Below are 27,015 nucleotides of genomic sequence, written 5' to 3'. Positions count from 1 at the left end.
AGTAAATGAAAAAAGAAAACGTAAAAAGGGGGGGGGGGGAAGGCCAGGAGGCGGGATATAGTTATGGACAGAGCGCTGGTCTGGTTGGCAAGAGCCTTGGATTTAAGCCGACAGACTTCCTATGCATGATTCTGGGAAAATCATTTCCTCTCTGTGAACTTGAAGTCTGCTTGAGTTTTAAAAGTAGTAAAGGATCACTAGGTGAGAGACTGAACAAAGAATGTCATTGACCACTTGGTTTAGTGAGCTGTTTATTTGCTTCCGAATATGCTGATTACTGCTTGGGTTGAGATTATGCAGATAGGATTTTAAATGAAGAAGCCTCCATTATCACTGTTTCAATGTAAGGAGAAAGTCTTCTGGATGCACAGACCCTAAAAGTCGAGGTCATTATTATAGAAAAGCTCAGGCAAGGTGACGAACTCCGAGGTTCCATTAAAAGCTGGATTTACATCTCCCGCTTAAATCAACCGACCCAAGTCCGTTTTAGACCTCAACAAAGATGGTGCATTCCCTGGCTTCTGCAGTAGTGCCCTCACTAAAAATGGCGATCTCAACCTCGTTCCTCAGTTTTGTCGACCCAAGTGTATACGATTTGCCATTAGTTAAGATGGCGTCCACCAGCGCGCCCCTGCCCGGCCTCTAACCCCGGTTTTTTCGGCTTCAACGGGCGTGAGTCTTTAACCCCGCCTTGTTTCCGTAGGAAGAAGCCCTGGTAAAGATGGCGGCGTCTGCGGTTTGAATTCCAGCGGCGCCGCCGGGAATCGGGACGGGAGCTGGGCTGGAGGGGGCGGAGACCTAGGGTTCAGGGCGGGCACGGCGGCGGGTGGTACCGCCACCATAGACATCAACGCCACCACCTCCTCTGTGCCCATGATGGATTCGGTGTTGGAAGAGGACGTCACCCTCCGCGGGATGCTCAGCGACCGCAGGTGCGGCCGGGGGGTTGGGGGTTCGCGGTAACTAGGCCCTGGGTTCCCGCTGATGTAGATTCGCTCCAGTGGGGACTTGGAATTTGCTTTTGATGGTGATATTCGAACCGGGCCATTGTGTGTGTGTGTGTGTGTGTGTGTGTGTGTGTGTGTGTGTGTGTGTGTGTGTGTGTGTGTGTGTGTGTGTGTGTGTGTGTGTGTGTGTGTGTGTGTGTGTGTGTGTGTGTGTGTGTGTGTGTGTGTGTGTGTGGAGACCCACCTGCTGATGTGTGTGCCTGTCTGTCTGTCCCTCTTTGGAGACCCACCTGCTGATAACATAGTGCCCGCTGAGTCTCACCCAGCCCAGCACACACCCACTGTTATTACTCTGGGACATACTTTGGAGAGGGTTTGAGGGACAGGTAAAGGATGTTCTGGATTAGTGGCAAGGGGCGGTACCTCTCGGAGTTTGCTTTTAGTGGATTCTGGATGTGGAGCAGGGACCTCAGGGGCACTTGACAGGTCGTTTTTGTTTGGGGACTAAGTTTGGCTATGGGGAGTGTATACAGTGACTGGACACTGAGCCTGAGCAGAGCCAGGCTGAAGATGAATGAACTAGATTCAAATCCAGCCCTTCAAGTTAACTGACTCTATGAAGTGGGTAAAGTGGCCTAAGTCTACCCAGCAGAATTTCGATGAGGATTAAAAGATGTGATGCCTACCCAGCAGTTGGCTTGGTGAGTGTAGTGTTAGGCATATATAATCACTACTTAAAAAATGATTGTAGGGAGTCTGGCGGTATTGCAGCGGGTTAAGCGCACATGGTGCAAAGTGCAAGGACCTGCTTAAGGATCCCGGTTCGAGCCCCCAGTTCCCCACGTGCAGGGGAGTCGCTTCATAAGCAGTGAAGCAGGGCTGCAGGTGTCTGTCTTCCCCTCCCCTCTCCATTTCTCTCTGTCCTGTCCAACAATGATGACATCAGTAGTAACAATAATAATAACTACAACAATAAAACAACAAGGGCAACAAAAAGGAATAAGTAAATAAATATAAAAATATTTTATAAAAAAATGATTGTGTTGCCATCTCATTCTCAATAATAGTGCACGCTGGAGAATAATTATAGAGACTGATTCCCAATACACCTTTCCTTGGAGGTGGTTTGAGTCAAAGTGCCATCTGGAACCTGCACTTCTCAAGGTAGAAGGCCTGGCAGAACTCTGGATTGCCCCAGTGCAGAAGTGAAGGTGGTTGGCCTGGGCTATTGGTTGGGGAGCAGGTAGAAAGTGTGGAGTAAAGCCCTCAGTAAAAACCTGCACTGGGGAATGTTATGCATGTACAGACTATTGTATTTACTGTTGAATGTAAAACATTAATTCCCCAATTAAAAAAAAAAACCCTGTAGATTGGGTGGAGGGTTGATAGCATAATGGTTATGCAAACAGACTCTCATGCCTGATGCTCCAAAGTCCCAGGTTTAAGCCCCTGCACCACCATAAACCAGAGCTGAACAGTGCTTTGGTTAAAAAAAAAAAGAACAAAGAAACCCCTGCAGATCCAGATGTGCTTGGGGACAGCCTCTTTCAGTCAGCAGACCCAAGTTGAAAGGATTACTATTGTCTTTATTGTGCACACTTGCTTTTTATATTGTTACTTGAGTGACATAGTTAATATTTATATCTGAACAGCTGACATAGACAGGGTGCACCTGAGGATCCTGTGGAAGTTCCTTATGTCTATTTACTTATATACTTTTATTATTTATTTACTTCTTTAGTGGATAGAGGTAGAGCAGAATTGAGAGGGAAGGGGAAGATAAAGAGGGAAAGAGGGGGCCAGATGGTGGCACACTTAGTTGAGTGCACACTATCATGCACGAGAGCCCAGGTTCAAGCCCTGGGTCCTTACGTGTGTGTGTGTGTGTGTGTGTGTGTGTGTGTGTGTGTGTGGTGGTGGGGGATACTTTACAAGTGGCGAAGCAGTGCTGCAGGTGTTTTTCTCCCTCTTTACCTCTTTCAATTTTCCTCTGTCCCTCATATAAAATAGATAAATAGTAAAAAGTTCTATTAAGTAATTGGGGGAGAGGGAGAGGAAGAGAGACAGCCATACAACTGCTTACCGCTTGTGAAATTTCCCTCCTACAGGTGGGGGATGGGGCTTGAGCCTGGGTCTTTACACACTGTAATGTGTGCTTAATCTGCTGTACTACTGCCCAACCCCCTCATTATGTCTCTAACTTCATTTTACTAGCACTGTCCCAATATAATGGAATATGACCTCTTACATGAATTGTTTTGGCATATTTCAAACCTCAAATGGTCCTTTATACTACTCCTGGAAAGCTTTTATTTATTCATTTTGCAACATCAGGACCTCATGCTAGTGTAATTCCACTGTTTTCAGGCTGACTTGTTTGTTCTTTTTATTTCAGAAAGAAAGGGAGAAACACCACAGTACTACTCCACCACTTACGGAGTTTCCCCAGTGCTGTGGTTTTCTCATGTGCTGGCCTTGAACCTTTGGCTTTGGATATAGTAAGGCACATACTCCACTAGATAAGCTAGCTTCCAGCCCCCTTTGAAAGTTCTTTTTAAAATTAAAACTGTCAACTTGGGAGGTGGCTCAGTAGATAAAGTGCTGAATTCTCAAGTGTTAGGTCCTGAATTTGATCTTCTGTATCAGACGTGCCAGAGTGAGACTCTCTGTCTCTCCCCTTCCAGTTGATAAATCTTAAAAAAAAAAAAAAAAAGAAAGGTAAGAGGACCAGATGCTGGTGCTTCTGGTTAAGGACACACATTAAAGTGTGTAAGGACCTGGGTTCAAGCCCCTGGTTCCTACCTGCAGGGGAAAGCTTCACGAGTGGTGAAGCAAGGCTGAAGGTGTCTCTCCGCCTCTTTCCCTCTCAATTTCCCTTCCCCCATTCAATTTCTTTCTGTCTCTCTCCAATAATAATAATAAGTGAACCTGAGGGATCAGGAGGTAGCTGACCCAGAAGAGTACATAATTTACTGTGTATAAAGCAATGAGTACAAGCCCCCCACCATTTTATGGGAGTACCACGCAAAGCGGAAGCTTTGTAAGTGATGGAACAGTGCTGTGGTATCTCTCCTCTTTATCTCTCTGTCTAGCTCTTGTTCCTATCTAGAAAAGAAAAAAAAAAAACAGACAAGAGACAGTCTGATTAGAGAAGTAGCATCATACAGGCTAAAACCTTGGTAGGAATTAAAAAAAGTAAATCTTTTACCACCCTTTATTCTTTCTCAGGTAACTCTTCTCCAAGTCCATTATCTTTACTCTGTCAAACAGCTTTTTTTTTTTTTTTTGTTCTCCAGGGTTATTGCTGGGGCTCAGTGCCTGCACTACGAACCCACTGTTCCTGGAGGCTATTTTTTCCCTTTTGTTGCCCTTGTTTATTGTTGTTGTTATTATTATTGTTATTGCTGTCATTGTTGTTGGATAGGACAGAGAGAAATAGAGAGAGAAGGGGAGGAGAGAGAGGGAGAGAAAGACACCTGCAGACCTGCTTCACCACTTGTGAGGCAACCCTCTGCAGGTGGGAAGCCAGGGGGCTCGAACTGGGATCCTTATGCCAGTCCTTGTGCTTTGCACCATGTGCGCTTAACCTACTGTGCTACCACCCAGCCCCCCAGACAGCTTTTCTTATCTCAGTGTTGGTTGACCAGGTATTTGAGCTTTGGGACCCAGATCTCATTAGATTTCAATTCTAGTTCAGCCACTTGCAATCCTGTGGCCTGGACAAGTCACTTGCACTCTGTTAGCCTAAAAGAGTCTAACCCAGTTTCTTTCTGACCCATAGTTACTGCCCAAACAGAGAAGCAAGTAATTTCCTTTTCTTTTTTTTTTTATTTATTTTTAAAAATATTTATTTTATTTATTTATTTCCTTTTGTTGCCCTTGTTGTTTTATTGTTGTAGTTATTATTGTTGTTGTTGTTGGATAGGACAGAGAGAAATGGAGAGAGGAGGGGAAGACAGAGAAGGGGAGAGAAAGACACTTGCAGACCTGCTTCACCGCCTGTGAAGCGACTCCCCTGCAGGTGGGGAGCCGGGGGCTCGAACCGGGATCCTTATGCCGGTCCTTGTGCTTTGCGCCACCTGCGCTTAACCCGCTGCGCTACAGCCCGACTCCCCAGTAATTTCCTTTTCTTTGTGTCCACATCTTTGCAAAAATCTGGGTGCTACGTGTTCTCCTGGTAATTAATACCGTATACACGTCCTTTAAACTCATGCTGACTCTTCTCACTCTCATGATACATTTATTTTGTCATCAGGGTTATCCCTGGAGCTTGGTGCCTGCATGGCTGCACCATTCTTGGCAGTCATTTCCCTCGGTTTTTTGAGAGATAAAGACAGAAAGGAGAGACACCTGCAGTATTGCTCCACTGCTTGTGAAGTTTAAGCCCGGAGCTTAAACCCGGGTCCTTGTGCATGATAATGTGTGTGCTCTGCCAGCTGTGCCAGCACCCTGTTCCAGGATGAAGTTTTTTTTTCTTTATTTTTCTTTTACATATTTATTTTCCCTTTTGTTGCCCTTGTTGTTTTTTATTATGGTTGTTGTTACTGATGTTGTTGTTAGATAGGACAGAGAGAAATGGAGAAAGGAGGGGAAGACAGAGAGGGGGAGAGAAAGACAGACACCTGCAGACCTGCTTCATGCTTGTGAAGTGACTCCACTGCAGGTGGGGAGCTGGGGGCTTGAACTGGAATCCTTATGTCAGTCCTTGCGCTTTGCGCCACGTGCGCTTATCCCGTTGCGCTACCGCCTGACTCCTTTTTTTTTTTTTTTTTTTTGACTAGAGCACTGCCCAGCTCTGGTTTATGGTGGTGTGGGGGACTGAACCTGGGACTTTGGAGTGTCATGCATGAGAGAGTCTCTTTCCATGACCATTATGCTATCTACCTTCAGCCAGGATGAAATTTTTTTTTTAAATGTGGCTTCCAAGGTGCTTCATACTGTGTCCCTGTTTATCTTTTTAACTTCCTCTGCCCTCCCTTTCACTACCCAGGCTCCTCTCTAAGCCTTTAATTCTGTGACCAGCTGTCAAACTCTTTGCCATGAATGGCCTTCTTTTTGACTGAAGGACCTGATGCTTCCACTGTGTTTGCAGCCTGGGGCACCTTCCCTCCTGCTCTTTGCATTACTAGTGCTTATTATTTATAGCTCTCAACTCTGATATTCCTCGACCCCCACACCTGGACATTGTGTACTCTTCTAACCACCCCAATCGTCACTGATTTACCTTTGTAAATTTTACTGTCAAGCACTAGAAGATACTTTGGTGCTGTGAATTCTTTTCCTTTCGACTTCTGTCTCACTGTCTTTGTTCTAAAAAAGTGACCTGGAGGGAGTCAGGCGGTAGGTAGCGCAGTGGGTTAAGCGCATGTGGTGCAAAGCGCAAGGACCAGCTCAAGGATCCGGGTTAGGGACCCTGGCTCCCCACCTGCAGGGGAGTCGCTTCACAAGCGGTGAAGCATGTCTATAGGTGTCTATCTTTCTCTCCCCCTCTTTGTCTTCCCCTCCTCTCTCCATTTCTCTCTGTCCTATCTAACAATGACATAAACAACAACAACAATAATAACTACAACAGCAATAAAAAACAACAAGGGCAACAAAAGGGAAAATAAAATAAATGTAAAAAAAAAAGTGACCTGGAGCAGTGAAACCCTGTGGACACTAACAACAGCAGCAACAGAAGCAACAGAAAGGGACACAGTATATTAATACACAAAACATACAAGCTGCGTGCTGTTTGAGTTATTGGTAAGACATGTCAACCAACAGGCTATTTGTAGTTAAGTTGGTGGGGGTGGGGGGATGGGAGGGTGGCAGAGTTATTGTTGTTTTCGCTGGGCTGGCTTCATGGGTGGGTAACAGATGACCAGGGACTCATGGTTGAGCTGTACGCAGTATCTCTTTACTCATGCAGGACGCAGCGCAATCTATACCAAGCTAAGCTAAACTAACTACTACAATCTTATCCTTATAAATATACTAGCCTAGTAGGGTGGGAACAGGATGCTACTCAGAGAGGGTGGAGAGAAAAGTGACTGGTGAAAATCAGGGTGTGACAAGGAGAGGGGGCGGAGCAGGCAAGAATTCTACCACTGAACCACCAATGCCCTGGAGGGAGGGTGGTGCTTGTTAACAGAGGTTATGTAAATAGAATAGTGTTATGTAAATAGAATGCAGGGGGGATTAAACCAAATGAAACAGAAGGGGTTTTTTAAAAGCATACCAACAAGTTATATATGAATTTTCACTTTCTTTGAGGTCCCCACCAGCTGGGGAGGGAGAATACTTCACAAGCAGTGGAGTGGTACTGCAGGTACTGCAGGTACTCCTATCTGTCTCTGTCTCTCAAAAAACCAGAAGGAAATATCTACCAGGAATGGTGGAACCATGCGGGCACCAAGCCCCAGGGGAGCCAGTGTGAGTTTGAAGCGAGTGTGTAAGATATTAATTACCAAGAAAACATGTAGCTCCCCATTGCTTAAGGATAAACTGTAACTACATAGAAGGAGGACAGGAAGGATGGAAGTCTTGCTGCCAGCTTTGTTGTCTTTTTTTTTTTTTAATTGTTGTAGTTATTATTGATGTCGTCGTTGTTGGATAGGACAGAGAGAAATGGAGAGAGGAGGGGAAGACAGAGAGGTGGCGAGAAAGAGAGAGACACCTGCAGACCTGCTTCACTTCCTGTGAAGCGACTCCCCTGCAGGTGGGGAGCGGGGGCTGGAACCAGGACCCTTATGCCGGTCCTTGTGCTTTGCGCCACATGCGCTTAACCCCGCTGCGCTACCGCCCCACTCCCTGCTGCCAGCTTTGTTTACCTAAAAATGAGTACTTAGAGAGAACCCTAGGCTTACCTGTATTTTTTCCTTGTATTTATGCATATTTCTAATCTAATCAAGCAAAAATAAACAGAATGAAAAACAAATTGTTGAAAGACAAGCAAAAATGTACTTGGTAGTGTAATTGTCTTCTGAGTGTGGTGGCCAGTCTTACCCATGGATGGGTTCCTTTTATTTTTTTCCTTTTCCTTTTTCTTTTTGCCTCTAGGGTTATCACTGGGGCTTGGTGCTAGCACTATGAATCCACTGCTCCTGTGGCCAATCCACAGCTCTTGGTGGCCATTTCTTTTTATTATTTTTATTGGGTACAACAGAAGAGAAAAATTGAGAGAGGAGGGAGGATAGAGAGAGAGAAAGACAGATACCTGCAGACCTGCTTCACGGCTTGTGAAGCATCCCCCCTGCAAGTGGGGATCAGAGGCTCGAACCTGAATCCTTGTGCTGGTCCTTGCACTTAGTACTGAGTGTGCTTAACCCGGTGTGTCACTGCCCAGCCCTCTATCCATGGATTTCAAAACATTTTATCAGTGGGAGACTGGTGTGTTGGGGTCTTGTGGTATAAATGTAAAGTTGTTGCCATAATACAGAGGCGCAGAAAGAGGTAGTGCTCCTTTTTATGTGGTGGCCTATTAAGCTAGATATGAGGTGGTGAAGCTTCCATACATTAATTAATAGGTGGTGAGCTTCCATACATTAATTCCACAAATAGTCAACAAACAGCAGCCCTGGTGTATGTCGATTGCCTTGGTGCACAAATCCCTCGAGAGGAGTGTTAGGAGCCCACTGGGGTGTTTGTTTTTTTTTTTTCATATTATTTATTTATTTATTAGTTTTTTTAAAAAAAGAACATGGCTCTTGAAAGCCACCCAGCTCTGGTGTTTCAGTTTATTAACTTTCTTGATCCTCTGGTTTCTTATTTAAGAATGGCAACATTTAAAAACTACCATCCAGCATGGAAGGGCTGTGGGAGGATTAGCTGCCTATTCTGAGCCCAGAGGCCTGACTGTAGTGGGCTTAGTATTTTATGCCCAAGTGAGAAGATGTACTACATTCATAAAGGAACTTTGAGTAGCCTGGACACAGGTTAATCAGTGGAGTAGACACTGAGAAACTTGGATTCTAGTCTCCGGATTTTGGTCTTATCTTGACCTCTAACCAGGTGTTTTTGAGCAATTAAAAATCCTTGTTCTTTCTGATTGTAGTTTCTCCCGTCCTTGCCACATATGATAGGACCATACCTAGGCTCTCTTCTTTGACTTACACAGGTTTTGCATGCATGTTTGTTTGTTTTGCTGATGCTTTCAGTGGGGCTTTGTTTCCTAGGTGACTTTTTCCAGATAGAAAGAGACTTTTATTTTTTTCTTTTTCCCAAAGAGAGGGGCCGGATAGACCACAGCATTGAAGCTTCTCCCAGGGTATCGGGGTTGAGGGTGGGGGCTGAGACTCAAATCTGGGTTGTGCTCATGGCAAAGTAGGCGCACTCCCACGTAAGCAAATGATCAAACTTCTTAGGACTGGAACCAACTGGAGAGTGCAGATGACAGGTTATAGCTCCTTAAAATTAAGTTGGAAATTTTCTTTTTCTTTTTTTCTTTTTTTTTTTTTTTGCCTTCAGGGTTATTGCTTGGTGCCTGCACTATGGATCCACTGCTCCAGGAGGCTATTTTTTCCCTTTTGTTGCCCTTGCTGTTTATTGTTGTTGTTGAATAGGACAGAGAGAAATTGAGAGAGGAGGGGAAGACAGGGAGGGGGAGAGAAAGATAGACACCTACAGACCTGTTTCACCTGAAGTGACCCCCCCCCCCCCCGCATGTGGGGAGCCGGGGGCTTGAACTGGGATCCTTATGCTGGTCCTTGCACTTGGTGCCATATGTGTTTAATTCGCTGTGCCACCGCCCAGTCCCCTTAAGTTGGAAATTTTCTAGTGGAAGTTTTACAGGGAGCAGTCAGGAATTGCTGCATTACATAGTAATCTCTTCTAAGAGTTGGTTTGTCAGATATCTTACTTTATTTAAAAATATATTTGACTTATTTTAATGGGAGAAAGATATATATATATATAGAGAGGGGGGGGGGAGGAGAGGGAGGGAGAGAGAGGGAGGGAGAGAGAGAGAGGGGGAGAGAGAGAAAAAGAGACAGAGAGAGAGAGAGAGAGACTTGAGACCAGAGCACTATTTAGCTCTGGATTATGGTGGTGCTGGGGATTGAAGCTGGAACTTCAGAGCCTCAGGCGTGAAAGTCTTTTTTGCATAATCATTATGCTTTCTCTCTGACCTAATACTTCATATTTCAAACTTTAGTCTTAGTCTGTTGACATTTCAGCGAGACCAAATTCTTTGACTTTGTCTACTAGATAGTTTTTAGCTGTGATGGATCTTGACTTGAGTAACTAATAAGCAATTTCAGTCAGTGGGAATAATTTAATGGCTGTGTTGGAGACAACCAGAGATGAACAACTATAGGCAAAGCTGCACCAATAACTGGTGTGTGACTTTGGGTCACCATTTACAAAAATGATGGTTGTACTTGATTTTAATTCTTTAAAAATTCAGTTTAGGAAATGAGTTTGCTCTTCAAGTGTTGGAGAAAATTGAGAATTTTAGAAAATTAAAATCCCTACAAATGTTGATTTTTAATGTTTCCTTTATTATTTATTTGTAATAATAGTTTCTAAGTTTCTTAGGTTCTAAGAAGGATTTGAGGTGACTTTAGTGTATGAGTTTGTTTCATAATTGAGGGCACATTTTACTTTTTTTCTCCTCTCTTGGTTGTCTATACAACAGTTTGTTAGAATTTCATGCTATCCAATTTTCAGTTTAGGCCTGCTCTTGAAGGTTTGTCCTAACTCTGAAGTTTGGTCAGCAGAATGGATTTGAATTTACAGGCATAAGAAGAGCAAACTGCCAGGAAGTCACACTGAGCTTTTACTAATTTCTGTTTTACAGCTTGGACAGAAAGACATTGTGTGTGTGTGTGTGTGTGTGTGTGTGTGTGTGTATTTAGACATGAAAGTCTTTGAATTCTGGACCACTAAAATTACATAGTCTAGCATCTTTCTTTGAAAAATGTTCAAACCCCTAGGGAGTCAAGCAGTTTTCATGATGGTGAGTCTTTTATAAACTGTAAATCATTGAATGTCTCAAAGTGACAATGATAATTTGTTTTTGTTTATACAGTATACACAGCATATCAGATATTTTGTGTCTTGCTTAATTGCCAGTTATGCACAAGTTGCTTTTACAGAAGAAACACCAATGCTAGGAGAGGTATATGCCAGAAGTTAGGATGGAATCCAGAGTTGTCTTTTTAAAAAAAATTATATTTTTATTAATATTTTATTTATTTATTAGATAGAGTTAGAGAGAAACCAAGATGAAAAGAGGAGGTAGAGAGGGAGAGAGAAGGGGGGGTTAAGATAATATAATGGTTATGCAAAGAGACTCATGCTTGAGGTACCAGGTTCAATCCCCCACCACCACTATAAGCTACAGCTGAACAGTGCTCTGGTCAAAAACAAAAAAACAAAAAAACAGAGGGAGAGAGAAAGACACCTGCAGCACTGTTCCACAATTTATGAAACTGCTCCCCTATAAGTGGGGATTGGGGGCTTGAACTCGGTTCCTTGCAATGTTAGTGTGCTTAAGCAGGCTTGCCAACACTGAGCCCTGTATTATGTCTTTCTATACCTTCTGTTATGGTTTGGTGTTGTGTCAATATCACTAGATCCTTACTGAGCCTCTAATAATTCAACAGTAAAACTTCTTTGATCAGTGAATTTTGCATTTTTGCTTCATATTTTCTAAAACATTTGACTTGGTTCCTGATTCTCAGAAGCTTACTTTTTCTTCATTGATAAGCATATTAATAGTGATCATAGTAATAATGATAATGATGAAAAAAACAGGGCAGGGCATTATAGCATAATGTTGATGCAAAGAGACTCTCTTGCCTGAGGCTCCAAATTCCTGGGTTCAATCCCCCACACCACCATCAGAACTGAGCAGTGCTTATATTTGACACAGAGAATACTTAATATATGAAGGAAGGAAGGAATGACTTGTAGATCACTCAGCTAATTATTAGAGTTGGTGCTAAAACTCAGCCCTAAAACCTAGGTTCTCAACTCCTGCACTGTGTTTCTCTGGTGATTCTGCTGTGTGTCCCGCTGTGTGTCCCTCTTCTCTGGTGACTGGCTGTGGCCTGATTGTCTTGTGTGGTTCGGGCAGTCTTAATAGTCTGTTGTTCAAATACTAACTCATCTCTTGTCACACATATTCTTTTCTCCTAGTGGCTTTGTACCCAATATACCAGATAACCTGGATGGTATTGATCCCACTGCTGGTTTGGGGAATGGTGGTAAGTATATCCATCTGGGGTTCTTTTGAGCGAGAACATGGGAAGTAGACACAAGAGCAGGAGGGCCTTGGCCCTGGGGCTGGGCTTTGCTGTTTTGGGGGCCTGAACCTACACTGACCTAGATAGGTGTTCACAATAGAGCTTGTTACTTTATATGTATATTCACTTTCATGAAAACTGGACTAGAGAAATTTTACTTCCCTTAGATCCTATTTCATGTTTTTTATTTCTTGCTATCAAGCTTACAGAGATTCAGCCAGTGTTTTCTGATGAACTGTGTTAGGAGGAGGGACTTGGTGACTCAGTCAGGCACAGTGCCTCTGTTGGTCTTATTGCTCAGTGGCTGGAGAAGGAGAGCTGCTGTGTGGACATTAGTTTGCCAAGGCCTTCCTGGCAGACTTCTGGATTCCATTTGCCAGCGAAGGCTCAGGATTTCTACATGCCCCTTGGAGACAAGTAGCTGGTTAGACCACAGGAGACATCACTGAGTAAATAAGCAGTCTTTTGTGTTTAAGCTGGGTTGTGAGGAGACTTTCTGTTTTGCAGTACAGGTTTTGCTTAGCATTCTTGGTAATTTTTGTTTCTGAAAAAAGTGAATGCTGTCAGGTTGGGGAGACTGCATAATGGTTCTGCAAAAGACTTTCAAGCCTGAGGCTCAGAGGTTGCAGGTTCAGTACCCAGCAGCACTATAAACCAGAGCAGTTGGGAAGATCAGTTTAAGTGTCACAGAGTTTATTTCTGAAAAACACTTTAACTTCTAGACCACCCTCAGGTTTTCCTTGAGAACCATATAACTTTAATGTAGGCAGTGAGAAACAGAAAACTGATAGACCTGCTTCTTAATTTAGCCAGTTGTGCACCTCTGGTTCATGCTTAGGCTCTGGGCTAAGCACTGACACTCAGCTTTGAACAGATTATAGTCAAAGTGACAAGACAGAAAACTAAACAAAGGACTATTATAATACACCATGATGGATGACGTGGACAATGAAGAATAAGGTGCTGTGAGAGGCCATGAGAGGGAGAATAGGCTCTTATGTAGAGTAGGTGAAGGCTCTTAAATTGTAGCACTGAGACTTGAAGAATGAGTGGATCCTAGGTGGAAATATAAGCACAGGTGTCCACATGGCCCATTTGAGGATCAGGAAAGCTAACCTTGTACCCCTACCTGGAGCACAGTACTCATTCCAGTGTGCCCTGCCTATCTTTTTTCTATGGAGTGCTTTCTGAACACCATGCTTATTCCCACACCCTCAACATTGAATGGGAATTCATTTTTTCTTTTTACCTCTTTATCTGCCTGGTGCCTGCCTACTCCTACTTTCAGTCTCAAATCAAAGCTTATGGCCTCTTTTTTAAAAAATTTTTATTAGTGACTTAATATTGATTTTCAAAATTATAAGACAGCAGGGGCATAATTCTGCACTGTTCTCACCACCAGAGTTCTATATCCTTATTCCCTCCATCGGAATAAGGATACAGTAGTTCTCCCAAGGGTGCCCATATGGGTTGACTATTTTTTTTTTTTTTCTGTCTCTAGTCACTGAGGCTCAGAGCCAGCACCATGAATCCACTGCTTTTGGTGGCCATTTTTTTTTCTATTTTATTTGATAGGACAGAGATATTAAGAGGGGAGGCAGTGATAGGGAGAGAGAAAAAGACAGACATTTGCAGACTTGCTTTACCTTTTATTCCTGCTACAAGTGGGGAGCTGGGATTCAAACCTGGGTCCTTGCGCATAGTACTATGTATACTTAATAATGTGTCACTGCCCGGTCCCCAGGGTTGACTATTATATATATATATATATATATATTAGGCCCCCCCTTTTTATAATCCTTCCTATGATCTTCCTTTTCTTTTTTTTCCTTTTTTATTTATGAAAAGGAAACATTGACAAAACCGGCAGCTCCATACAATTCCCACCATCAGGACTCCATTTCCCATCCTCTCCCTTGATAGCTTTCCTATTCTTTATCCTTCTGAGAGTATGGACCCAAGGTCATTGTGGGATGCAGAAGGTAGAAGGTCTGGCTTCTGTAATTGCTGCCTCGCTGAACATGGGCATTGACAGGTGGATCCATACTCCCAGCCTGTCTCTTTCTTTCCCTAGTGGGGAAGGGCTCTAGGGCAGCGGAGCTCCAAGGCACATTGGTGGGGTTGTCTGTCCAGGGAAGTCTGGTTGCATCCTGTTAGTATCTGGAACCTGGTGGCTCAAAGAAGAGTTAATATATAAAGCCAAACAAATTGTTGACTAATCATGAACCTAAAGGCTGTAATAGTGCAGATGAAAATTTGGGGGTCTCCGTTTTGTAGAGAGTTAGTAGGCCTATTTTAGGTATATTCCAAATGGCCCATGATTATACTAGTTTTTTTTTTTTTTTTTTTTTTTGAGCCTACATCTGATATGCAGGTGGACCCAAGTTATTGTCTGGGAAGATAATGTTATGGCTGCTAAGAGGACCAGAAAGCTGGATCAGGGAAGAGAGTAGCTCCCAAATATGGGAAAGGTATATAAATATTGTTGACAGTAAATCCCATTGATTTGATCTGATCTCGGGCCCTTATTAAGTTTAGGAGCCTTTGTAACCTCTGAATCCCTGTAGATCTGAGCTCATATTCTGTGGTCATGAGTGGGAATGTTTCAAGCTGCTCCGATTTCAGAACCCATCTTCCTCAGGTGGAAGATAGTATGTTGTCCAGCCTCCCTTTGGACTATGGAACATTCTTTACCATTGTTGATCCATGTTGAGGTCAAGGTCCTATGGGGGCCCACAGAGGGGTTTATTGTGTTGTTCCTGATAGAGATGACCAGTAACAATGGAGAGTGGGATTTATTCAAGGTCTAGGCCCATCTTGTTTGTTTGGGAATCTCAGGACTCCCTGACTGGGGCCCCAGCTAATGGGGTGGCCTGATAGTGACTAAAGAGTCATCATTAAATATGTCAGTCTTGCCCTTATTCAGCTTTTGCAGTCCTTACTTTGATAAGGTTAGCTTTGGAGTGACTGAGGAAAGTGTAATTGGAGGTAGGTGAGGAGGTTATCTACTTCTAAGTAGACACTATTTCATTAGGAACTTTATGGTGTCTTTTTAGGTCTTTATACTTGCTTGCTGCATATACTGAGTCACTGCAGACTATTATGCATTTTTGCTTTCAAGTATATATTTTGCCCTAAATTATGGATACATGTGAACATATATATGCCCTATCTCATGGGACCTGATCTATATCTAGGTTTTGGGACTTTGTTAGGAAGTGAACCACCTGAAATGGAATTAGAGAATCCTAAGAAAGGAAAGGTCTCACCCAAGTAATGAGCCTGAAGGGTTGACATTCCACGCTTGATGTCTCTGAACACAGTCTGAAGTGAAGCATGCTGAGAGGTGGTACTCACTGCGTTGATTAGGTTGAAATCAGCAGATGCAATATCATTTGGTATGAATTGAGAGAAGCATGCAGGAAAGTGAGCCCCACCCTAGAGGTTCCATGACCTGGGGAAATAATAGGCTCTATAGAGGAAGCAGGAGGTTCTTAGGGTTTAAGAAGGCAATAGATAGATATTGCTGTAATAAAATTCGGCATTTGGGTTAACTTTGAAAATCCCTTTGTTAGGATTTGCTGTATCATACACAACATCACCATAATTTATGTCCTTTGACATTATTTGTATATAGCTGTGTCTTACAGAATAATACCACCGGTTGCTTCTGTTCTCCCTGGTCCAAGCTTTTTAGAGAGTCAACATTTAAAAGACTCAGCCTATGGACTGTGTGTTAAAAAGTTTGAGACATTCAATCAATTTTCCCCCTCTCATATTAATTAAATAGTGATTTATATGACTACAATAGGAATGTACATAAATACCATTCCCACCACCAAAAGACTGTCCCATTCCTCCCCCACCCCTTCTGAACACCCACCCTCACCCTCAACCCAGAGATTTTTACTTTGGTGCCCTACTCCACACTCAGTCAAATTCTGCTTTGAGTTTCTGTTTCTGTTCTTCTTTCTTAACTTTTGTTTATGAGTGGGATCATCCCATACTCGTCTGTCTTTCTGACATAGCTCATATAACATAATTCCTTCTACCTCTATCCAAGATGGGTCAGAGAAGGGGGGTTCATTGTTCTTAATAGCTGCGTTTCTCTTTCTTTCTAAGTCACACCTAAACCTGTTACTAACTTCTGAATTCCCTTCCTTTCTTCCTCTACTCTCTCTGGGTTCTGATGGAATTGGAGTTCAGAATCATCTGGTCGTTTTCCCCTGTCATTTCCCCCCCTTCTGGGACTACGGACCAAAATTATTTTTGTGGTGAAGAAGTTGGGAATTCTGGCTTCTGTAATTGCTTCTTTGCTAGGCATGGGTGATGGCAGGTTGATCCATACCCCCACCATCTGTCCTTCTTCCTTCCTTCCTTCCTTCCTTCCTTCCTTCCTTCCTTCCTTCCTTTCTTTCTTTCTTTCCTTACTTCTTTTTCTTTTCTTTTCTCTTTTCTTTCTTTCTTTCTTTTTTTTTAACTTTATTTTGTTTGGTAGAACAGAGAGAAATTGAGAGGAGAAGATAGAGAGGGAGTGAGAAAGAGAGTCAACTGCAGATCTTCCCCTCTGTAGGTGGGGAGCTGGGGGCTTGAACCCAGATCCTTATACTTCACAGTATGTGCACTTAACTGGGTGTACCACTGCCTGGCCCCTGGCGTTTGACTCTCAAGCCTGAGATTCTGAGAGTTTGATACCAGGTATTACATATGTTCTGGTTCCCTTTCTCATTAATAGGTAATAAAGTAAACCTAAAAATAAAATTATAATCCTCACTCTACCCTTGGCATTATATATAATCTCCATAGCACTTGTCACTTTTTTTTTTTTTTTGCCTCCAGGGTTATTGCTGGGGCTTGGTGCCTGTACTATGAATTCACTGCTCCTGGAGGATATTTTTTTCCGTTTTGTTGCCCTTGTTGTTGTGATTATTATTGTTGTTGTTACTGTTGTTGGATAGGACAGAGAGAGGACGGGAAGAAAGAGAGGGGGAGTGAAAGACAGACACCTGTAGACTTGTTTTATCACTTGTGAGGCAACCTCCCTGCAGGTGGGGAGCCGGGGGCTTGAACCAGGATTCTTACCAGCACTTGTGCTTCGCGCCACCTGCGCTTAACCTGCTGTGCTATTGCCAGGTCCCCCAGCACTTGTCACTTTTTAATATACCATGCCATTGTCCTGTTACTCTGTTTTCCTGCTATCTCCTCTTTCTAGAAAATCAGCTGTACTTGTTTGTTTTGTTTTAATGCAGCCTCATCTAGAATGGTGCCTAGCAGAGAGTAGGCCCTCACTGAATATTAGTCAGAAGAATGGATGATGATGATGATCCTTCTGCTTCTTCCCTTCCCCTCTCCACTCCCTTTCTGTTCTGCCCTTCTCCATCCCATCCCCTCTCCCTCCCGTTGCTCTCCCCTCCTTCTCCTTTTCTGCCCGTCAGGGCTATCACTGTTGCTCTAAGCGTGTATAAGAACTCCACCACTGTCAGTAGGAGATAGAGAAATAGGAAGGAGAAGAGAGACAGGCAGAGAGGGGGAGACACCTGGATTACTATGCTTCTACGCAAGAGTTGAGTGTTTATGATAGATTGCCGACTTTGTGTTTGGCCTGCAAAGTCTAAAATACTTGCTTTCTGGTGGTTGAAGAAAAAAATTGCCAACCCTGGCTATTAAGTCAGTTCAACATGCTTTATTTTAACTGCTGACATATGAAGGTGATGACCTGCTTAGCAAAGTAGTTTCATGACAAGCAGTGAGGAAGTACATCTCAAGGCAGCTCTGCTATGGCACATGACTTAACACACTGTGTGTGTGTGTGTGTGTGGGGGGGGGTGTTGTCCTCTGACACATGACTTGTTATATTGGGTTAGTTTAAGTAATTTATGAACACTATTTGAAATAAAATGGTTTAGAACTTTGCCTAGATGCAAGTCAGTAAATCATGGCAGAGAAGTACCAGCAGAGTATACTGTGAGATCCATTTATACATTTTTCTTATCTGGGCAAAAGGGAATGCTAGACAATTTGCATACCGTGACACTTTTCCTGTGTCTATTTTACTTTTTTGTAGTGCTCCCAAATGTGTCAGAAGAAATGGTGTCTCCCACCAGAGCACGGAACATGAAGGACTTTGAAAATGTAAGTGGAGATGCCAAATTACCATCCCTAACAAATCATGTCTGCTGTCGCTTTTCAGCCATACTCAGAGGAGCTATATTTCCTGAGAAGTACTTAAAGCTAGATAATGCCTGCATTAGAGGGGATGCTATATCTTATGGGTATTCTCTGTGCAACTGCTACAACCTGTAGAGTTGAACCTTTTATGCATAAACTATTGATATGTTCTAATAGGGTCAGCAGTTTCCAGCTTTGGGGAATTTGTTCTGTTTCTGGTGTCCTGAGTATAAGAATGTTGTTATATTGCCCAGTTGAGAGTTTTGTGCAGGGTCTTGCTAAAATGTAGTCACATAATTTATGGTCCCCTCTTAGTACTTAGTATTTGCTATAACTCTGTTTTTTGAATTAGTTCCATCTTGTAGATTAGAAATATATATATATATATATGTATATATATATCAGGTTTATTTTTTATGAGAAAGGGTGAGAGAAGAAAGAGAGAGAGAGACCAGAATACTGCTCAGCTCTTGTACTGACTGTGCTGGAGATTGAACCTGAACCCTCTGAAGCCTTAAGCATGTTAAGTTCTGTGCTGTAATGCTGATTGTCTCTTGACTTAGGATTCTTTTGATTATTTAATTTTTGCTTCGTGTCCGCACTGTGAATCCACTGCTCCTGGAGGCTGTTTTTTCCCGATTGTTGCCCTTGCTGTTTATCATTGTTGTTATTATTATTGTTGTTGTCATTGTTGGATAGGACAGAGAGAAATCGAGAGAGGAGGGTAAGACAGGTGGAGAGAAAGACCTACAGACCTGCTTCTCTGCTTGTGAAGCAACCACCCTGCAGGAGGGGAGCTGGGGGCTCCAACCAGGATGCTTGTGCTGGTCCTTGTGCCTGGCGCCATGTGCGCTTAACCTGCTGCGCTACCTATCACAGGGCCCCCTCAATTGGATTCTTTTTTTTTTTAATATTTAATTTATTTATTCCCTTTTGTTGCCCTTGTTGTTTTATTGTTGTAGTTATTATTGTTGTTGTCGTCGTTGTTGGATAGGACAGAGAGAAATGGAGAGAGGAGGGGAAGATAGAGAGGAGGAGAGAAAGATAGACACCTGCAGACCTGCTTTACCGCCTGTGAAGCGACTCCCCTGCAGGTGGGGAGCCGGGGTTCGAACCGGGATCTTTATGCTGGTCCTTGTGCTTTGCGCCACCTGCGCTTAACCCGCTGCGCTACAGCCCGATTCCCTCTCAATTGGATTCTTAAGATTAGGAAAGACTCATTCATGGTCACATAATACTTAAGTGTCAGAGCTAGAATTTGAATCCATGTTTTCGATCACTACAAAGGCATGAGTCTTATGGGGGACATAGCCTGATGTTTATGCAAACAGACTCTCCTGCCTGAGGCTCCAAAGTCCCGGGTTCAACACTGCGGGGGCCCACCCCCGCACTACCATAAGCCAGAGCTGAGCAGTGCTCTGGTAAAAAGGGAGGGGGGAGAGTAAAAGAAAAAAAAAAAAAAACGGGGCCGGGTGGTGGCGCACCTGGTTAAGCGCATGTATTACAATGCACAAGGACCCAGGTTCAAGCCCCCAGTACCCACCTGCAGGGGGAAAACTTTGAGTGGTGAAGCAGGGCTGCAGGTCTCTCTCTCTCTCTCTCTCATCCCCTTCTCTCTTGATTTCTGGCTGTCTCTATCCAATAGATAAATATAATAAAAAAAAAAACAGTAAAAACAAAGGCATGAGTCTTTCCAACACATAGTGCTGAATTGTTGTACTTTGTAGACTTTTCATCTTTGCTCCTGTTGAATGACACTTGAGCAGCCTGACATAGTGCTGCATTGTAACAGCCCAAGAATGGGTTGTGTGGTGATACATTTGGCTTCAATGCTTTTTGTCTTCTAGCATTGTGTCTTTCATTTGTTAGTGGAAGGGGTTTGTTGTCAGGCAACAGGAAAATAAGGTTATTTTCCCTATTCCAATTCTCCTTAACAAGTTACCTGCTCATTGTTCTCATTTATCATGGGAAGGATTAGACACTTCTTCATTTGTAACCAAATGAACTCCATACTATGCAAGACACAGGAGATGTTTATCAGAGAGGAGATGGAGGACACAGTGAGAAGGAGAGCCTACAATTATGTTTCTCTCTCCCCAGTTGTCTTCACAGAATAGAAAAGTACTGTCTCTAGATTTAATTTAGAATTCTCATTATTGCTAATAGTTATCTGCAAACCACCAGTGACCAATTGAAGAGATGACTTGTCAGATCTCTAATGGAAACAAGTAATTTCTGAGCTTTGAGTTGTTATTATTTCAACTGTACAACTTGATCTATGCTGTGGGGTCTGGGGCCTCAAATAAATGTGATTTGATTATTCCACATTGTGTATAATTAAAATGTGCTTTACTATTGAATGGTTGTTCCTGTTTTATCATAAGTGTAATAATAGCTACTGTTTATTGAGCTCTTGCTCTGAGTTGGGTACTTGAAGTGTTATGCTCTTTCATATACATGCCTTTAATATTAAAGTAGTTCTTCTGTAAGATTCAGAATTATTTAATTTTCGAAGGGCATAGTATGGCTTTTATTTCTGGGAAAATGTAACAGAGTCTTACCTTTTTTGGTTTTACATTTTTTTGTCTGCCTTTTGCATTGGGAGGGATCTTTGAGTTAACGCAATCCTCTCTCTTGATTTAATAATGATCGATAAGATTGTGGGATAAGAGGGGTACAATTCCATATAATTTCCATCACCAGAGTTTCTCCATATCCCATCCCCTCCGTTGGAAGCTTTCCTATTCTTGAGAGCTTGTTTGGAGGTTCTAATAGGGGAGCTCAGCTACTTGTATACTTTCGACTGAAGACTGGTCCGTCTCTGTTTGGGGAAGACCGTCCTCTTCGACCGAGCACGCAGCTTTGGGAGGGACGCACATAGAGTGGTGAGGGAGGAAGGAGACACCTGCCTAGCCAGCCAGATCAGCCAAACCAATGCAGTCAATGGGGTGACAGATGTCGCAGACAGATCACCCTCACATCCATAAGCTTTCCTGTTCTTTATCCCTCTGGGAGCATGGGCCCAGCATCTTTATGGGGTGCAGAAGGGGGGAAGTCTGGCTTCTGTAATTGCTTCTCTGCCTGACATGGGCATTGACAAGTTGATCCATACTCTCAGCCTGTCTCTCTCTTTTCCTAGAGGGGCAGGGCTCTGGAGAGGTGGGGTTCCAGGACACATTGGTGAGGTCATCTGCCCAGGGACATTGGGTTGTCATCATGGTAGCATCTGCAACTTGGTGGCTAAAAAGCACTAAGGTATAAAACAGAACAAATTGTTTAATAATCGGGAACCTAAAAGTAAGAATATAGCAGATGAGATTTGGAGTCTCCATTTTGGAAAAAGCTAGGAAGTCTATTTTAGGTATATTGCAAGGGGCCCATCAATCCTCCTTCTTATATATTGGAGAACCTGAGGCCTGTGGACATGATCTGGCAAAGGCAGTTTGTGCTGCCTGAGGACCACAGCCTCTCTAGCTAGACTTCCTGCTTATCCCTCTTCTGTTGGGTGATATGGAGCCAGTCATTTGGCATCTTTGTATGTTCTTTTTTAAACTTTTTTTTTTTCCTTTTTACCAGAGCACTGCTCAGCTCTGGTTTATGGTGGTGTGGGGGATTGAACCTGGGATTGAGCCTCAGGCATGAGTGTTACTTTGCATAACCATTGTGCTATCTACCCCCACCCTATCTGCACATTCTTTATCTTGAAAGTGGGCATGATAATAATTCTTACTGCATAGGACTGTCACGAAAATTCGGTGAGTGAATGTGTGTGAAGTACTTATGCTTGGCACCAGGTTCATTCCATCTGTTAACTATGTTACTTTCTCATTGTTATTGCTGTACTTATTACTGTTATTTCTGTCTCCTCTGTTAAGTTGCCCTTCGATATGTTCTTTTTTTTTTTTTATTTGTTATTGGATAGAGACAGAGAGAAATTGAGAGAGAAGGAGGAGATAGAGAGGAAGAGATACAGAGAAACACCTGCAGACCTGCTTCACCGCCTGTGAAGTGACTCCCCTGCAGGTGGGGAGCTGGGGTCTCGAACCGGGATCCTAACTGGTCCTTGCATTTTGCGCCATGTGCTCTTAACCCACTGTGCTACTGCCCGACTCCCCTTCGATAAGTTCTTGATGGTCTAAATACTGCTATACTTGAAAGAGAGAGAGAACCTTTTATATCAATAATTTTTAGGATTTATGTTTTTTTCTTTGTGACTGTGGTCCTTTGGCTGCTGTTAGGTTTTATGGCATATATATATATATATATATATATATATTTAAAAAATTTTAAAAATATTTATTTATTTATTTTCTATTTTTTAAATATTTATTTTATTTATTTATTCCCTTTTGTTGCCCTTGTTGTTTTATTGTTGTCGTTATTATTGTTGTTGTTGTTGGATAGGACAGAGAGAAATGGAGAGAGGAGGGGAAGACAGAGAGGAGGAGAGAAAGATAGACACCTGCAGACCTGCTTCACCGCCTGTGAAGCAACTCCCCTGCAGGTGGGGAGCCGGGGTTCGAACCGGGATCCTTATGCCGGTCCGGTCCTTGTGCTTTGCGCCACCTGCGCTTAACCTGCTGCGCTACAGCCCGGCTCCCAAAATCTTTATTTATTTGCTGGATAGAGACAGTCAGAAATTGAGAGGGAAGGGGGTGATAGAGAGGGAGAGAGACAGAAAGACACCTGTAGCCCTGCTTTACCACTTGTGAAGCTTTCCCCCTGCAGGTGGAGGCCAGGGGCTTGAACCTGGGTCCTTGCGCACTGTAACATGTACGCTCAACCAGGTGTGTCACCACCTGGCCCTGGCATTAATATTTTTTTATGGTAGCATTTTCAGGATCAAATTCTGCAGTTGAAATTGAAATGACCATACAGTTTTCTCTGTCTCCCTTTTAGGTCTTTGTAAGACACTGAAATCTTTTCATTTGGCCTGAGCCAGATGCATGCTATCTATGTAGAGGTCGTTGAACTTCCTGTGGGATGCTTATAGGAAGTGCTTTTGGCATTTAATGCTAATTGTAAAATCAGCTTGCATATTAAACAAGAGTCTAGAATACTTTTGATGTCAATGGGCACTCATGATTCTAGTCTCAAATGATGTATATCTGAACATCAGGGTCTGCTAACCAGGGTCTAGCAAGGCATGGAAGCCCTTCCAATTTTGCTGGAAGTGCCTACATTCATTAATATTTTTAAGTATGTGCCCTGCGCTAGGCAGTGTGCCATAGTCTAGGGGAGCTGAAGTTGATGAAGACTAGGTATACCTCCATATGCAGAGGTGCATAGTCTGGCTGAGGTGATGGAGAGAAGCAGTGCAGTGATAAGAGGTAAGTACAAGCACTGTGGGGCAGAGGAAGGTTCTAAACCCAGCTTGGGGGATTCAGAGAAGCCCTTCCTGCAGGAGAGATTTCTTGAGTTGGGTCATCAGGAACAAGTAAGGATTAGGAAGGTGAGAGGATGGGGAGAATATTGCAGACACCTGAACTCACTTGTGCTGCGGATGTATGTTAGACTATTGATGGATGTAAGAGAAATTGTGTACACTGCCTTGTTTGACTTTTGTCCTGAAGATGAAAGGAAGTCAGTGGTGGGGTTTAATCTGGGCAGGGAAATAACTACAGTTGTGCTTTCAAAAGAATACCTAAGCTGGTGAATGTGAGAAGGGCCACGGTTGGTTGTAGTGTGTGGTTAGTTAAAAGACTGCTGCTGGAGTGGAGTGTTGCAGGAAGCTCTGTGTAGCTAAGGATGAAGTCAGGAGGTGCTCAGAGGAGGGCTGGAATTTTAGAACAGGAGAAAACCTAGTAACCACCTCTTCTAGTCCCTTATTCTGACTTTTAATTCATTTCTTCTGACACAGACCTTTCTGCTACTACTATATTCTGCTCTTCCATGGAAGTTCTCACTCTGCCATGTGAAGGCTACATGTCTTCTATTGGCCTTGAAACAGGCGATCAGGATATATAACTCTCTCTCTTTTAAAGATTTATTTATTTTATTTATTCTAACCAGAGCACTGCTCAGTACTGACTTATGGTGGTGCAGGGGCTTGAACCTGGGATTTCCACACAATATCATATGTTGATGATGTCAATAAATATGTAAGTCATTAAAAAAGAAAAATATGAAACATCTGTAACATCTCAGGACAAGTAAGTTATCATCTTAGGGGCCAGGCAGTGGCACACCTGGTTAAGCACACACATTACAGTGCACAAGGACCCGAGTTTAAACCCCTGGCCGCTACTCGCAGGGGGAAAGCTTCACAATTGAAGCAGGGCTGCTCTGTCTCTTTCTCTATCTTCCCCTCCCCTTTCAGTTTCTCTCTGTCTCTATCTAATAATAAATAAAAACCAAAATAATTTTTAAGTAAATTAACATTTTTGTACATAGTCTTTCAAACATGTTCTATAAAAGTAGAACTGGGGGCCGGGCAGTAGTGCAGTAGGTTAAGTTCACATGGTGCAAAGCACAAGGACCAGTGCAAGCCCCTGGCTCCCCACCTGCAGGAGGGGGTCTCTTCATAGGCAGTGAAGCATTTCTGCAGGTGTCTATCTTTCTCTTCCCCTCTATGTCTTCCTCCTCTTTCTCCATTTCTCTCTGTCCTGTCCAACAACAATAACAAGGGCAACAGAAATGGAAAAAATAGTCTCCAGGAGCAGTGGATTCATAGTGCAGGCACCAAGTCCCAGTGATAACCTTAGTGGCAAAAAAAAAAAAAAAAAAGAAAAGAAAAAAGAAAAAAATATATATCTTGAGTCCAGTAGTCCATTTTTTGGAAATTTATCCTATAGAAACAACTCAGCAAGAGAAAGCTCTGCATGAAAATGTTTGTAGCCACAATAGGTATAGTTGTGAAAAATTGAGAACAAGGGAATTACATTTTACGTTTGTCTTTGTTTTGGTTTCTTCCATCATGTTAGTACTGAAGGTGTTTCACAGATGAGGAAACAGGTTGAAGAGATGAAATGACCTGCCCATGAATTTGTTGTGACTGGGAACTAAAAGTCACAGTGCAAATCTGTGACTTTTAGTAAAGTCTGTTTTCTTCTTAGTAGAGTTCATTGAATCCACAAATGCTCTGCAGAGTCATGGCCACATGATTCACTCTGAATCAATTCAGTGGAATTTGAAAGTGATAATTACATGTCATTCGGAAACAATGAGCATTACTTAAGATATGTTATCAGGGGAATATACAAAATTTATTTTTGTTAAAATCTTATAAAAATGCATATTCATGAGCAAGGCTGACAAGACTATCCAAAAAGTTGGTTTCATAAGGCAGTTATAGTCCAAGTGCTATTTGAGATTCAGTTTAACATTGTGTTGTTGTTACAGCATTGTTTGTAAGTAAATAGATACTTGCCTAGTAACAATTTTCTTGAAGATTTGAGGCTATTTAGGAGAACATTGGAATCGGAAATTCCATTGGCATCCTCCTGTTATGAATCGTACTGCTGGCAGAGTTATCTTATGTGCAATTTTTTTTTTACCATGCAGTGTTTTTGGGTAACAAAAGTTCATGGTTTTTGTGAGATGAAGGTGAATGACCCCAATATTTGGACTCTTATTAAGGAGGATGAAAAACTGATGGTGGCTCCCAAATCTTCTTGTTGAGTAAGAAATGGATTCTTCTGGAAAGTTAATTTTGTGCTTTTCTTCTTGCTAAGAACTCGGTTCTGCCAGGTTAGACTAGCTCATGTAGTTGTCACAGTTACCCTGTGAGGTGACTGACTTTTATCCTCATTTTTATAGGTGATTAAAAAGATGTTAAGTATTTTTCTCAAAGTCACACGGTTCAGAAGTGACAGCACTTGGAGTGTAGACTGTTTCTGTTGATGCCGGAGCCTTTGCTGACCCTAATCTAAGGGCCATCTGTTGGGGTGAGCATTAACTTTGGAGGCCAGGGTCTTGTAAGCCACTGAAACTGGTCTCCAAAGACCAGTCTCTGAGACACCTTGCTTAGATTTCAGTGGAGGCAGACCTTGCTAGAGAAGGCCTGATTTATTTTATTTTTTAATATTATTAATGACTTAATATTGATTTATAAAAGTGTAAGTTAACAGGGGTGTCGGGAATTGTGAGGATGTGGTTGAGCTTGGCAGGGCTTGACTTGAGGGACATCCATCCTGTCAGTCTCTCTCTCTCTCTCTACTGAGAGGTCTAACAAGGAGGGACACAACTCCCCCCCCCCCCCCCAGGTTTACCTCCTCTTGTCAGACTCCCTGCCTCACAAAGCACCCTGCATTCCTGATACTATGGCCGCTCCCTTATTATCTACATAAACACTGTTTTGCCTGAAAGATCCCCATCCATTCCATTCCTTTGATCTATCTTCTTTCTACTCTCAAGAGCCTCCCTGCCTGCAGGGTATTATTAGTCCTACCAGTTAAAACCCTCGCAACAGTTGCTAAGGAAGTTCCTATCTTTCCCAGCACCCTTTTGCATTTCTCTGTCCCTTTCCAAACCATGTCAAGCCATTTCCGTTTCCGACTTGCCACATCCGGGTCTGACTCTTAAAAGCCTTGGCTTTCTGATCAATAAAGAATTGAATCGCCTTGTCACCCACCACCAGCTCTATTCCTGGGTCATCTCTCTCGCGTCGCTGAGTGAGAGCCCAGGGTGGCTCTGGTTGCGTTCTCTCCAACCCAGAGAGTAATTGTCTGAGA

At 42.9% G+C, this 27,015-nt stretch overlaps 1 protein-coding gene across 4 annotated transcripts in view; it reads left to right on the top strand.

The window, feature by feature from the left end:
* Window positions 1–676: 676 nt before the first annotated feature.
* Window positions 677–27,015, top strand: part of CDK5RAP2 (CDK5 regulatory subunit associated protein 2) — a 236,132-nt gene continuing 209,793 nt past the window's right edge. For 2 of the 4 annotated variants that reach the window (XM_060200065.1, XM_060200066.1), the window contains exons 1-3: window positions 677–932; window positions 12,069–12,136; window positions 18,240–18,307. In XM_060200065.1, coding sequence (XP_060056048.1) covers window positions 874–932; window positions 12,069–12,136; window positions 18,240–18,307 — 195 coding nt within the window. In that variant the 5' untranslated portion in view covers window positions 677–873. The remainder of the gene's footprint in view (window positions 933–12,068; window positions 12,137–18,239; window positions 18,308–27,015) is intronic. The other 2 variants (XM_060200067.1, XM_016190743.2) reach the window with 1 other exon arrangement.

The sequence above is a fragment of the Erinaceus europaeus genome, chromosome 10 (genome assembly GCF_950295315.1).
Source record: "Erinaceus europaeus chromosome 10, mEriEur2.1, whole genome shotgun sequence".
Lineage (NCBI taxonomy): Eukaryota > Metazoa > Chordata > Mammalia > Eulipotyphla > Erinaceidae > Erinaceus > Erinaceus europaeus.
The sequence above is the reverse complement of the archived record's forward strand: the minus strand, read 5'-3'. Positions and strand labels throughout refer to the sequence as shown.